The sequence below is a fragment of the Pagrus pagrus genome (assembly GCF_965226575.1).
Source record: "Pagrus pagrus genome assembly, chromosome: 22".
In the NCBI taxonomy this organism is placed as follows: domain Eukaryota; kingdom Metazoa; phylum Chordata; class Actinopteri; order Spariformes; family Sparidae; genus Pagrus; species Pagrus pagrus.
In genome coordinates, this window is record NC_140204.1 from 20,153,829 (window position 1) to 20,169,441 (window position 15,613).

At 39.9% G+C, this 15,613-nt stretch overlaps 1 protein-coding gene across 1 annotated transcript; it reads left to right on the plus strand.

Annotated features, from left to right (window-relative positions):
- Positions 1–2,921: 2,921 nt before the first annotated feature.
- LOC311251358 (protein S100-P-like) lies at positions 2,922–4,020 on the plus strand. The gene is made up of 2 exons (XM_084343735.1): positions 2,922–3,114; positions 3,780–4,020. The coding sequence occupies exons 1-2, from the start codon at positions 2,977–2,979 to the stop codon at positions 3,918–3,920; spliced, it is 279 nt and encodes a 92-aa protein (XP_084199861.1). The 5' UTR covers positions 2,922–2,976; the 3' UTR covers positions 3,921–4,020.
- Positions 4,021–15,613: the final 11,593 nt, after the last annotated feature.

A 15,613-nucleotide genomic window follows, 5' to 3' on the forward strand; every position in this document is an offset into this window, starting at 1 on the left:
GTTAGCAATATTGAAAGCTGACTTACACTCAAAGTCAGAAAGTTGCTGATAATAATTATACAAGGTAATTTATTCATCATTATATAACACAGGGTTGCATGACGAAATGAAACTCCATACTACACAAATAACAGAACATACCCTTATTTAGATACAAATATACATAAACAGGTAGTGCAGCTTTTTAATCTGCGTCAGGGTATATGTTAACAGCAGCAACAAGATGGTGTTGATAATGTGGTCGGCATCTTCATATGAAAAGGTTCCACACTGTCCATCAACTTTGACTGTGCGTGAGCATTGATGTTATACACACAAGACCATCTGTCCTCGTCCGGCTGTAGTCCTGTGCTCTGTCAGTTCAGAACCAGCTCCGTCTGTCGAGTGCAACCACTTGATTCATGACATTGTGGTTGAGACAGGTCTCTGTAGACACACCGGTCAAAGATTTCACGTTGATTTACCAGCCTGAGTCACGATTTGTCCATTTCCTTTTCCAGCAACGAGACGCAGCCAAGAGCTGCCTTAAACCATGCTGGATTAGTATGACCCTGTAAAATATAAAATGTAGTAGCTCTAAGCTAGCTCAGGCCTGTACAATATGCTAAGTAGATACAACATTAGCCAAATGTGTGACTCTGTGTGGATTAAAGATGTCTTTCACCTCCCCAGAATGATGTTGAAATATTTGCCTGGGTGGAAACTATTTTTTTTATATATAATGTCTTTGAGCCGAAGCGTGAGACAGGCTTGCTTCTTCTCTGCACTGGCTAGAATGGCAGACATTTGCTGCATATGTGGGAAAATACCTTTTGACAAACATCCCGCTCGTGGAGGAACTCAGGGGAGTGCTGAGGTCAAAAAGTAGTAACTTATATAATATTACATTTATTAAAAACTTTCAGCATCATGCTTTCTTCTGGCAACTTTGAGCATGACTTTCCTTTCAATTGGTTTTTCTGATTGTCTAACGTATGCTAAATTGTAAGCATATACACTGGATGGTGTTGGTGTTTCATATCTTCAACATTATTTGTCTGTGGTCATGACCAATATAAAAGTAGTAAGATAAGATAAAAAAAATACTAGCCCAATAGGCGCCTAGTGATTGCCAAGAAGTTTCTTATTACAGAGACACTTGACCCAGTGAGTCAGCCACTTTCAGACTGTAATAGGGTACACGTGACACTCCCTTACTCATTGCAGTGAACAAAAAGTACAGTATCCGTCTTTTAACCTGCAGTACTGTACTACATTATACCCACTGATACTTAATGCAAAAGGTGCTAACCACCACAACATGACTGCAGCTGCCTCATGCTTTCACGCACTTTCTTTGGCTTGCAAACATTCACCCCTGTACAGACATATTCACCATGTCGGTGGGATGCAGTGGTACATAGCTTTTGCTCTCATGCACATGAATTAGATTGATGAAAACCTGAAACATGAGTTTAAAGAGATCGTCTTTTATTCAAATAACTTCAGTTAGGAGCGTATTTACAGCACTGTATGTGTGTATTACACCTAACTCACACTGTAGATTCTGTCACTGCACAGGCTCTAGTCAATAGGCATGCAAATGAGAACAGGCAAATCACAATTTGCTGCTATGATTACAGATAGCACTGCCGTAATGTGCGTAAAAAACCCTGAAATGCATCCTACAGTAATATGTCATATGGGGCTTTTATCTTTTTTTTATTATTATTGTGTCAGGACATTGCTGCAACTGAGCTGTTGCGTAGCTGACCAGACATGTTTTCAGACAGTGTAATTTAAAAAACCCCACAAAAAAACAAACTGTAACAGAACAGAGCACTGTTTCCAGGAAACCAGGTCAGGCCAGAGGACCACGAAAAACTGAGACATGTTCACTCATATACACTTATTTTCAGTTCAAAGTTTCCTCTCGTGGTTCATGTCCAGCCTTGCAAAGCAGCAGCAACCACAGACCACAGCAGATGCAGTAACAGTGGGCTTCAAAACTCATCTGATACCAAAGTGAAAATCAGCACCAGGTGACATTTACTGTAAAGTTCTTCTGCCATGTTGACTCAAAAAATTAAATTAGTCTGAGTAAATTAAAGGTGCAATGTGTAAGAATTGTCCACCTGTCGAATTCATACTCCAGTCAAATAGGGGGCAGAGTATCACCAGAGTAATCAATAAATGCTCTTAACTGTAGCTGCCATTAGCTCAGTTAGCACAGTTAGCCATGTTAGCATGCTGACTTCAGAACATAAACACCTTCAACATAAATTAAAATTGTTGTTTCCTCACATTCTGTTGATAACTTTAGTTAATATTTGAATGTTGTTAACTGCAATTCTTCCATGTTGCACCTGAATAAACTAACTTGAATAAATGCAGATTTATACATAAACCATATGTGTTTATACAATTTCTTACATATAAAGTATAGGGGAACTTGTTCATCATTCAAGTGTTATAGATTAATATTATTTATGTTTTTCTACACATTGACTCAGCATGATAGAAAGAACTTATGTAATATCAGTAGATGAAGAATTTACATGTAATCACTATACTTAAAGTCACTGTTGTAGGCACATTATTTTGCGATATAATATTGTACCTCGCACAATAAATTCATGATGATTTACTTTGTGTCATATAAAACAAATCACAGAATCTATTGCCTTTGTGGTTTAGTTAGTGAAAAGGCCCCTCCTTATATCAATAAATAAATGACTACAGCTCCGAATAGTCTGTGAGGTAATATGTACGTTGGGCGTTGTAGCGCTGAGGTTGTGTTGACACAGTTGGAGCCACCACCTATATCCAACACTGAAGCTGGTATATCCTTACCTTTTGAACCAGGTTTTGAACCCATTTTTCAAAGGGTATAAAAGGAGTTGCCTCTCCCCTTTTACACTCACAGACTACTCTGCTGACTGGTGTTGGTCTTCGATTTTCCTCTCTGCAATATCAACCACTTCTTTAGAAGCAACCATGACCCAGCTCGAGACAGCCATGGCCATCCTGATGAAGACCTTTGATACATATGCCGGTGCGGAGGGCAAAAAAGACACCCTGACCAAAATAGAGTGCAAGACTATGCTGGAGAAGGAGCTGCCTGGACTGCTCAAGGTACCGTACACACTCAGGGAGGGGTGGCTGAGCTGACTGGGTGGGTTCAGTCACAAATGCAAATATTTTCCACTAAACTTAAGCTATGTTGCACAGCATGCGCATAGCTTTAAGTTGCAAAGGTGGACTGAAAGTGGAAATACTGAAAATGTAAAACAGAAAATCTATAGACTTTTGGTGTTAAAGGTGAAGTTAATGAATAACTTCATAATAATGTCTGATTTAACTGATGTTAAAAGTGGCTTATGAATGTCGTGTTTTACAACAAACTTATAACCTTCATGGCCCAGAAATGTTTGTAGTTACCACTTTTGGTGGTTACTTTGTAAATGTACGTAAATGTTGAGAAATTAAAATGAATTTTTTTAACAATCCCAAACAAACAGCTTTAAAAACGATGAGATTTTTGTGGCGCCGTATATGTGGATTTTAAAGTGTCCCCTCCCTTTGCTGCGTCCTGCTTCAGTATTAAATAATTGCCATTTCTTTTCCCAAAGACCTATCTTGAAACTGAATAACACACACATGATACTAAAACTCTACTAAATACAACTGGAAAAAGGGACTGATCAAAGTCTATTTCAGCTTTATCAGTTATGAATATGAATAATGTGGTGCTGTGACACTATTCAACAATATTGAAGTTGTCTTATTGGTTTGTGCAGGCATCGAAGAATCAAGCTGAGGTGGACAAGCTCCTGACAGGTATGGACTTTAACGGAGACTCTGAGGTCGACTTCAGTGAATTTGTGGTGATGGTAGCTGCTCTCACCTGCGCCTGCCATGACCGCTGTCCGAAGAAGTGAGCAGGGCGACCGCGCCCTGGGGTGGGGCCAAATGGTACCACATCGACATAAGATACACTGTTTCCTGTAATAACTGAATAAAAGGATTTATTTACCTCTACGTGGCTGGTTTACATGTATTGTGTGACTAACTTGAAATCGCAAAATGCAAAATATGAAAACAGCAACAGGATGATACTAGGGCAAGGCAGTGAAAATGTGCCATATGTAATAGTATATCATATATTATATATTAATACTTAATATGTAACAACTGAAAAGTATAAACATAAGAAACTGGACTTTTTCATACAACATAAGAGACATTGGTATGTAAATCAATGTATTATGGTGGAAGAAGAAATGAATGGAGACAGTCATGTGGGGGAAGCAGTATGAAAAGAAAAAGTGCATAAAGGAAATATGAAATATATGAAAAGGCACTGGAGCAGCTGGTCAAATAGCCTCACCCATGTCTGAACAATCATTACACATCCTGTCTCACTAGGACATGGTGTTATGCATGTGAAACTAAAAGTACAGAGTACTTTGTCTTCTCAGAGTTCTTTGAAAAGGTGAAAACTGATATTCTTTTCACTTCAGCTGAAGGATTAGGCGACAGCTGTTTATCGACTTTGAAAACAAGCGTTGGTTTGATGAAACAGAGATGACACTGTGTAGACACAAGGTTTCAACACACAGCTGAGTGAAATATTGTCATTGTATCTTTGATTCTCAGAGATTACCTCGGCCTGCTGCCGTGCAGCAGTGGAAGGAGACAACTCTTGCATAATCAAAAGTGAGCAGTCAGAGCAGTGGCTTTGTATCTGATGCAGCAGCATCAGCCACATACAAAGTATGTCACCGCTTCACAACATGTTGGTGGTCAGACTTTACAGAGTTGGGGGGTGGGGAACAACATGTAATTAAACTAGTAGTTTGACTACATTTTGCTGTAGCATGCTGTTAGTTCAATTATATTCATATTTGCATAGATATCCAAGTAGATAATTTATTTTTCTGCCATTTTGTTGTGTTGTTAACTACTGAAACCACAAACAATTTTAGGTATTAAAAGGAAAGGAATGAGGCCACACGTTGTTTAGACCAGCGCTCAAGTTGGTCAAACGGTCCAAAAAGGTGAAAGATAAATATTTTGGTAACATTTCATAATAACCATCATTAATAAATGGTAGATTTATAGTTCAATACACTTTAGTTAATAGTTATTTCACTGTTGTGAAATGCTTTGGTTGAAATTTAATATCTTTGAATATATTAGGTGTCTATTAGTTAGTCGTAAGTTCTGATTATAGGTATTTGCTATCAAATGTTCAGAGAAGTTGTTTCTGTTTTAGAAGTTATCTGGCTGAGTAATCCTGCATAGTGCAAAACCCCAACCTGGGGTATCATTTGTAAAACAGACTTAAAATTAATTTGGATTTGGATTATGACTCAAGCAGGAAACATCTAAGTGGTTCATTCTAAAATCTTTCTCTGTCATGGAAATGATCTTACCTCTGGCAAAGTCTATCTCTCATCACCTTAGTGATGTTGCTGTTGGTTATGTAGGGGTATTGCAATTTTGGTCACATATGCCTCCAAGCCAGTAGGGAACTTTGTATCAGCTTTATGCAGTCCAAAGCTACCTGCTTGGCTTTATTTTGTCATTTTCCATTATTTAGTCCACTGAATGATACGTTTTCTGGCTTCGATCTCCTCATACCATTGCCAGGATGTCGTCTTCCAAAAAGTTTGATTTTCTCTTTCTTCTGTCCACGGTTATTCCTCAAGTCTTATTTGTGATAATTATATAAATGGAAATCATGAGGTAAGTGCCGTCCATTTAAGTTGAATTAAGATTTACAGATCACAGGTGTGTAGGTTTCTTAGAACCTGCTCAAGCTTTTTGTGCTCAGCATCTTTTATGAAACGAACTAAAGCACACCATAAAACACAACAATTTCACAAATCACAATCACATTTCAGAAAACACAATAACATTTCACAAATTACAATCACATTTCACAATACACAATCACAATACACAATAACATTTCACAAATCACAATCACATTTCACAAAACACAATAACATTTCACAAATCACAATCACATTTCACAATACACAATACACAATAACTTTTCACAAAACACAATAACAAAACTATGATATATTGATATGTGCCCTGCATTGTCTTTGCAACTGATTAGTCTGAGGTGGCAGGCATCACAAAATCAACAGTGGGAATTGGAGATTCAAAGACACTGGATGGGAAACTTTTGTCAGTTTGTTAATCCTCTGATCAGAAGCATCAAGATACCCTGTAATCCACCCTTGTGATACTTTGTGTCTTGAGGTCAGGTCAACACTCTATTAGCCCACCAGGGAGCACTGGCCGAGTGACACACTTTCTCCAGCCGGGACAGTTGTGTAATTACGGAACTCCTCTGCTGCCCTCTAGTGGCAGATGCACGCTCCCTCTCATAAACTGATCATGAAAACAACATTTTTAACAAGAGTCATCATGAATCATCACTTCCATCTTCAACAAGACACTATGTCTGGATTCATGACCTCTCTTCTCTGTTTGAATGGAGTTGATTTGACTGTTCGGGCTGAGTCCAAGGCCTCACAGTGATGTTTGTGAAACGTGGTTGGCTTGTAATCGGCTTGCAAGGTCATTAAGCTCAGACTCTCCTCTCTCCACTTCCTCTCTCTCGCTCTGTCCGTGGCATTATAAAGGCTTATGGGGATTAGGTGTCCAGAGTGGAGGAGGATGCAGCTCTGGAGTCGGGAGATACAGGTGGGAAGGAGAGTGTGGTGGGGTGAGGAGCTGACTATATTTATGTGGTGCACGCGTTATTTAAATTTGTTTGAAATTAATAATGCACAGACGCACAAATGCATTACATTTACAAAGCATCCACTATATTTTATGATCAATTGCTACCACATGTTTGAACGCTCTGGGTAGAGATTAGTAAATGGTCCTCGCAATTACAATAGTCAGCATAGATATGTGTCCCCAAAGTCAAGAATGAGTCTCCCTGTTCATCCCTTATTGGATTTAACAAATGGCCTTTTTAATCTTTAATGATGTATCCATGTAGAAAGTGAGAGTCATTACCCTCTTTAGTGACTTTTAGTGAATGGCTTGTACATATGAAAACAAAAGCAAATATGTCCAAATATATGTAGTTTGAATTAAGAACTCAGAAACGTTCTGATGATAATTCATTTCAATATAGATTTTGTGATACACACTGTTTATTTATAACTATATTTCATCTACCAGGTTGAAAGCTTTCATGAAAAAATCAAGCAAACACTCATCTAAACTTATAGGCTCCATTTTCCTCATAGCCCAGATGTTCAAGTGTTAATGTTTCAAATACTGATGGCAAGTCAATTTGAACCGCTCAAACTTTTTTTCATACATTTCATTTCATAATACTTGAATTTCTCTGTCCCAAAATGACAAACCGAGTTTGTGAAACCTCAGAATAAGTTGAATGTGTCATTTAAAGATGCCCTGTGGAATTTTTTTAGTAAATAAACACAACTTATGTTTACTTTTGGTGCTACTCACCAAAACATGTTGTGTATCCTTCAGGTCTAACAACATGTTGAATGCATCATAAAACATTTGAAAAGATGATTTTTTATTAATTGCACTTTAAATCCTATATTGGTTACATCACTGTGTTGACATTGTTCCTTGAACAGTATAATTAATGTTGCTCCAGCACCATCAATGAAACTAACCAGTCACGTTTTGTACTAACGTATATCAAAAAGTCCTCTGCTTAACCCATCCAACCACCATGACTCACTCTGTATGTGGATTTTTTCACTTGTTGGTCAGTTTCATTGATGCTCTGGGGCAACGATGATTCTGTAGAAACAAAACCAACACGACAATATCAGACAAACCTACTGACAAGTAGTCATTTAAACATTTATTAAGGTAGAGGGGACCCTTGAAAGTAAAATATCTTATTAAGATATTTTAACTAATGTTAATTATTATGATGACTAAACTTGCCAATGTTTTGCTGACGTGTTCGTCGTACATTCACTGTATTACTCTCCACTTAAGACAAAGAATTCTGAAAAATAATCAAATTAATGAATTCAAGACAGACATTTATTAATCACTGATTTTTTAGAACAGTTTCAGATTACTTCTGACTAAAAGACTTCCCATAAGCTTCAATCTCAATCCATGTGTTGATGCAAGATATTTGTGGTCAGAGGTTTACACCAAACACACACACACACACACACACACACACACACACACACACACACACACACACACACACACACACACTGCTTAGCTGGGCCCACGTGAGGAGGTAGAGCAGTTATGAATACCTCATTCTGTTTTAAAGCCACACATCTCTGGTCATATGAGCTGCCAAGGGTGTCCAGTGCATCTCGTGGCCTGACTTTCAGCAGGAGAAACACCATAAACACACTGCTGCTCTTTGTCTGTAAACTTGAAGCGAGAGTGTTTTCTTGTCCCGGTGGGTGTCATAGGGTGTCACTGATTTTACTGAGGGTAAAATCATGGGTTGTTTGAATATTGATTATGTCAGCTTTCAACTTGTGATATTTTGTCATCGGTGTAGAGGTAAATGTGTAAAATATGACCTTTAGAACAACAAGAAAAGAACAATGAGCAATTCATGCACGAAATAACGGACAATAAAGGTCCAATTTGTAAGATAGTTGACTGTTAAGTCTCAATTCACGCTTGTCAAATACTGATGCTGTGGGTTGGTTGCCTGCCAGACCTACAAACCCAAACTGGACCTGTATTTAATATTTTCATATTAACAATGGGTAAGCGAGCAAGGAGTGTGTGTCTGTGTGTTAAATTCAGGTCAACTCTCGCTTAATTCAGCGCTCACCAGAGACTCTGGTTCTCTCTCTTATTTTCTCCTCTCCTCCCTGTAATGTAAAGTTCATGAAGTAAAGTACATTTGTCCTCCAGCTCCAGTCGACAGTCAACATGACATTACACAAACACCTGACAATGACGGTCGCTTCTGCGGATCCACCGCTGCAGTCAGGTTGATAAACGGGAGTGAAGATAAATCCACGTTTTAATCCCAAACGTTAAAAGTAATCTCTGAGCTCTCAAAGCATCTTTAAATCTGATGTGACTCTGGGTGTTTATTCCTCCAGAAAGTCTGGCTCTGCACCCGACTCTCTTCTTAAAAGCTGTCCGGCTCAGAGCAACTTAGCAGAGGCTTTCCCTACACAATACTGGGCAAACATCTTTCTTTTTTTATTTTATTAGGAGACCCCAAGCAGCAGAAATGACATATTGACGCTTGTCTGATGCTTGTTAATCTAACACCCTCTTCCTGATGATGCAGGCACGGGCACATTATGTAATCACTGTCTTTGCCAGAAAAAAGATGGCAAAAACCAAACTCCATCATCAGCTGGATAGTTTGGTGTAATTTTAGGACAGACGGATACACTTCTGTAAAATGGCCCTGTCAATTGCTGCAGTTAAAGCCGCGTGAGACGTCTCTTCATACCAGAAATAGTTGTTGAGTAAGTCTTGATAATTATGCATGGTTGTAATAACTTGTGTGTTCTTCTGCCAAACCATCTTGAAGAGTGTGACATTAACTTGCAACCTGTCTCCCAAGAGTGCTCTGTTGGACTGAAGGTTTGTGTGGCGGCTAACAAACAGTTGGCAGGGATTATCAAACATATCAGGGAGTTCCTCCCATAGCACGCATTCCTTTCAACTTAATGTCGCTGGGGCCGGTTCTGTCAAACATGCTGATTTATGAGCGCAGCTGAGCGATGCTGACTGTCTCCGACATCAGACGCCTCACCAAACAATACATGCAACTCGCTGGTAACATTTTGCCCTCGACAACATGACCGAGAAGCTCTTAGAGGCTTTGAAGTATGGTAACGAGGGGAAACATCCCTCTCTCGTAGCAGACAGTAGTGTCAGCACTGTCGCCTTTGACCTACAGGCATGAAAACGGGCTTATGGTGCAGGAACTTGGAGCTCATTTCCTCCACTACGCAAAGTTTTGGGATCCTGGAAAAATAATCTTTCTTTTTACTGTCTGGCCTTGAAATGTCAGGGAGCAAGTTTCAGTTTCAAAATGAGGAGTTCAGAGTCCTAATCATTGAAATGTCGCACTAGAACATATGACACCGGTGCGTCAATTCGATCTATATAATGTGATTATATGTCGTATAAACAGGGAATCTCACAAGTTGTTATAATTTCACCACCTCAGCACCTGAAAAAATGACGGGTAGTGAAGATCTGGAGTGGAAACAACATTTTTGATAACCCATTAGCTTGCGTCAGACAACTGCTAGCATTAGCATCCAACTACTTCCTGGCTAACATTACCATTTGATGTGTTACACGCTACAATAGGAAAGGCGTAAATTCATTCAAACTTATCAACGTACATTTTGAACACGTTTATTCAAGCCTTGAAGTAAAACATACTGATGATATCAAGCAGTAATGTTAGCCAGGAAGTGGTTGAATGCTACCTACCTATCAAATATGTTGTTTTAACCTTGAAATAAGGCCTGATGTCCCTCTAACTTTTCCATATTCATTGTCTTGCCGGTCAGTAAGGAAGTGATGAAATGATAGTTTATCAGATGTTTTAAACCTGGAACACAGCAGTGGAACATTTGCCGACCCACCCTGAGTGTGACGTAGGAGGAAAATGGCCAGCGTGTGGTCTCTAAATGCCATTTTAAGGATTTTAATGTGTTAATTACACTCTGAAAACCATGTCAGACACAAATTAGGGAATTTTCTTGTATTCCGTAAACAACCGTGAGGAATGGATCTTTAAGTAGTTGTAATCTACAACATATAGTTGTAAATTAAACAATTGTCGGAACACACATGGACATATTTTGTCTGTTCCTCTTCCAGTGTTTCTGTTAAGCAAAGAACTGTCGACTAAATGTTGTAGCGTTCCTTTAACTTTCTTCTGCAGATTAAGCTGGAGATACATTTACTTTAGCTGTTTGTTCAGCAGGTACTGATCAAAGAGAACAAACAGAGTCGGCTGCAGAAGAGAAAAAGAAACCAAACCGTCCAAGCTCTGTTTGACTGTGAGCACTTTGTAAACCTTTTATCAGTAATCATTTGCAGTCTGCAGACAGACAGGTTAACAGAGGCCTGTCAGACCGTGCTATTTGCATTTAGAGCACATTCATACCTGTGCTGTGCTGATAACAGGCTCTCTGTGGGTAGACTGTGACTGCGTGATGTAATCCACATTTTCCTGCTTTTACAGCCACTTGCCTGTGACGTAAGTAAAAACTACCAATGTTTGTGCACTGCTGTCCGGTTGCGAACAGGCCTGCTCTCTGTCTCATTCTATTATTCACCCGATCGCACACACCCACCGCACACGCAGTGAAACACATGACAAGGAGACTTTGTCCTGGTTTATCGTCAGCAGCCTGAGAGAAGTCCTTCAGCGCAGACACATTTACACATTGTCAGAGTTATCGCTGCCTTACATCATTGTCAGACAAGCGCGCATCTGAAATCAGCCAAAGCCAATAGCAACCATAGGAATCCTTCAGTATCCCAGGTCATGCATGATGTTTGATATCAGCTGTGAAGTTGACACACTTCAAAATCAGTAAATCCCTGGATCATCCGCCAAAGATTAAATCATTATTTAAACAATCATATACACTTTCTCCTTAACTGAAGAGTAACTAATAGCCTCATCAAATGATGACAAGAAACATTTGTTTGCATGTCTGATTGCATTGTTTTACATTACAAATGGGATAATGTCAGTAGTTTGTGCTAATGCAGTGATTAGAGGCGCTTGAATGCTGCTCAAAGAGCCTCAGGACAGTTTACGAGGAGCTATGTGTGATCATAATGTAGGAAGAGACTAATGACTCTAAGCCATCAGACTGATTGATCCGTATCAACTGACCTACTGATTGATCGCTCTGCTGCGGTGATAATTGGATCAAATGGGCCTCTTCAGATCATGTGTTCTTCTGAACAAATATAAAAAGGATCACATGTTTCACCACTGAAGTTGACCTTTTACTGCACGAGTGTAGCCATGACAGGCTGTAAACTGTTACATACCAACTATAGGAAGAACCCAGTGACCTACTGTGGAGGTATGTGCTGCTGCTGGTGGAACACACTCTAGTGCTGCGGTGTCACAGAAGGATGGGAACTAATAGACTGGAAAGTCGTGTCAAAGGCATGTGTCTCTGGAAAGGACCTGAGCTAAAAGGTTATGTCACTGATGCGTCAAGTCTTCTTCTATGTGTGCCTAATGTCGACTGAATGTGGTTTATTTAGGTAAGGATGTTTAGGATATACATAGGACACATTTTAGAATTCAGGACAATTGATTTCAACGTAAAAGTAATAGTTCACCCAATGCCTGTGGAAAGTCGAGTTTTGTAGTCCGCAAAACATTTCTTGAGCTTCCACAGGAAAACAGCATTGCAACATTCTCCTACATAAAGACACCTGGACACCCCGAGATCCCAAAATTGATTAAAAAAGATGTTATTTAGACCTTTGACACATGGTTGAGCTCCAAGCTTTTATCTTAGCAGCTACATTCAAGATTTCTGCTTAAAGAAATGCTGCAAATAAAGTCTTTTCAAATCAATCTGGGATCTTGGGATTGCGGAGACTTGAATTATGCTGGACGAGCGGTATTTTTTCTGGCTATCTACTCGAATTGTTTATGAGAATGCTGCAACACTGCTTTGCTGTGAAGCTCCAGAAATGTTTTATGGATTAAGAAATGTCATACAGCTTTCCACAAGCATGAGGGTGACTAGATAATGACTGAATTTTCATTTTCTGGTGAACTGCTCCTTTAGGCATTCAGCAAGTTTATTCACATACAGTAAGAGAACAGTTCAGTTTTCAGTTCAAATGTGCACTGAATGTGGATAGACTATGACTTCACTTATTTATGCTCAATTATATGAATACATGAGAATCATGTGAAACAGAGACTGAAAACGTCACCCCGTCACCACAGATCCTGGTAGCAAACAAGTGAGGAAATGCTTCAAAATCTTACAACTAGATCAAAACTTATATATGACTTCCTTTAAAATTCCTCCTGAACCAAACAATAACTGCACTCGTTCTCTCTGTTTTGGCTCTTGATTCAAATTTGCAGCCCGGTTATCTCTGCAAGACACAGCATGACTTAGTAATAAACAGAAGAAGGGGAGAGCAGAGCAGATTGTCGGCAATGCAGGTAAAACACACGCACTTATTAATTATGATCAGAGTCGATCTGCAGTTTGTTTTCATTTTCTGTCTGAATAGCCTGAGGTCAGGTATGATGAGCTGGTGCCAGTGCCAGTGGAAGCGTTGCGCAACTGAAACGAACAGGAAACAAAACCTCACTCCGACAGACGAGTCGCTGTGTGAGAGCACATACAGATGCACGTATGTAGTCAGAGCCCAGACAGAGAGCAGACAGTGGTAAACAGCTTTGGAGACAAGAAAGAGGAACCAAAGTCATATGGCTGTGTTTGGGGTGGGATTTGTTTCTTCCCCAAAGATCCCGATTGGTCTCTTTAATTCATGCTTCAAGCCGTGATTGGTCACTTCATAGAGAAGTATTTAAATTCCGTAAAAGGATTAGTGTCATTAGAAGTGTGTCAACTTAACAGGAGGCGAGGGTAGTTTGCTGTTTGCTGAACATATGGCGCCAGTCCCTTCTGTTATGAATCCTGACATGTGAGTCTGTCTGAATACCGGCGATGTGATGTGACAACTCGGATGGTCTGAAATAAACTCTAACTGGACAAACAGAAAAAGGCCAGACTGATTGTCAGATCTGTCCAACTCTGACCAGGCAGTTTGATTGGTTACTGTAACATTGATCAATACTGCATTGACCGCCTTAGGGAAGTCCTGAACTTACTACAGAACAATTCCCAGCAATGTGTGTCATGTTTTTCTTCTAATAATCCAGTAATTACTGACAAGGCATAGATAGTTAATGATCATCAAAAGTCCCTAAAATATCCATTGAAACTTACTGTATTTCTCCATGTATGCATATATAAACAGCTTATAAGAAATACATGTTTTTACAAAGTACTACCACTTAGGTTTAATAGGCTTATATATCGTTTTCCCCCTTAAAACTGCAGTTTTTCAAGTTAGTTTTTTAATGTTGCAGCCTGACCTCAAACAACTTAGGCAAGATTTTAACAGTATAGATTTAAGAATAGCGAGTGAAAATCAGTCCTGGAGATGGCATATAATCACGCACAAGTATGTTTTTCTTATTATAAGTGTCCCAGATAATCTAAATGCTATATGCATTCTGAATTCAAACTCTTCCTTTTGGTTCTTTGTGTTTTGCGGCTTGAATTTGTTCAAATGTAAGGAACAACAAACGGCAGGAAAATGAACAGTTGCTTTTGTACTTCCTCATGCATTCAGACTGATAATAATTGGCCCCGTTTGGACAGAAGCAGTAGAAATGGAAGGATGTCAGCTCTGATAGATTGTATGAAATTGCTTACGAGGTTGTGTTGGGACACGGACAATGTAAACAAGTCGGCCTGTATACCACGTGCCTACAGTTATCTAGGTCTTGAGCTGCGGCTAATAAAGGATTTACCTCTTGTGACCCACCCTGCGGATGATAACCGTTTTCACCTCAGACAGCCCCGTGAACTAGCTGATGAGGCGAAAAGAAACTCTACAAAGCTTTGTGGGAAATGTTCTGCTTTCACAACCTTGGAGTGAAATCACCCAGAGGCCTCTCTTACCCCACCCCTTCCCCCCCTGCTCCCCAACCCCCTTCCCCCCCAGCTCCCCAACCCCCTTCCTGGGAGAGGATTACGGGGCATCTTTTAACTGTGCCATCTGCTCCAAATTGACTCTCAATTAACACGGGCAAATGAGAAAGCTGTCAGAGCAAAGAGCAGCGCAGATTGAGATGTCGCTCTGCGAATGTTAAGTTGTTGCACGTTATGTGCTCGTGGCTGAGCATCAGATGAGATGTTATCAGCTGACAGGAAAGACGGAAACAGTTGGTGAGACGTGAATAAAAGAATCCATCCTAGCAACTCTGGTATTGACTCAGTGTTTCAGTGTCTCACAACTAAATGAAAAGAATGTTTTGCAGTGTGCGCACAGTATATTGATGGTGAAAACCTACACAACTTCCTGATCGATCAGACCTCTCTATATATTGCAGAGGGTTAATATGTGTTTGTCTTCAGTGCTCTGGCTTCAGGCAAAGATCAAAAGCTCGATATTAGTCTGCAGCCCTGAGAGACGTTGGGAACGGTAGTAAAATGACAGCTATTGCCTTTACAACGTGTCAGCTGTAAAATGCACACACACACACTCCCTTTCTTTAGTTTTGCTGTCATGTACACATGCACAGACTCCCAACACTCCTCTCCTGAACTCTTTCACTCCTTCTCAACGCACACCCACCTCACATACACTTAAGGATAATCACCTCTGGTAACATGGCAAGGAGGCAATGAAGCCAAAGGAGTGAGCGTTTGTATATATGTGTGTGTGGTGGTAGTACACATGCAAACAGCTGGTCAATAGGCATTGACTCATCCTGACCCAGAGGTCATAACCCCTGGGGTCAGAGGGCAGATGAAGTGTGCCACACTGCGGACCCTCAATCGGGGGCAGGTGG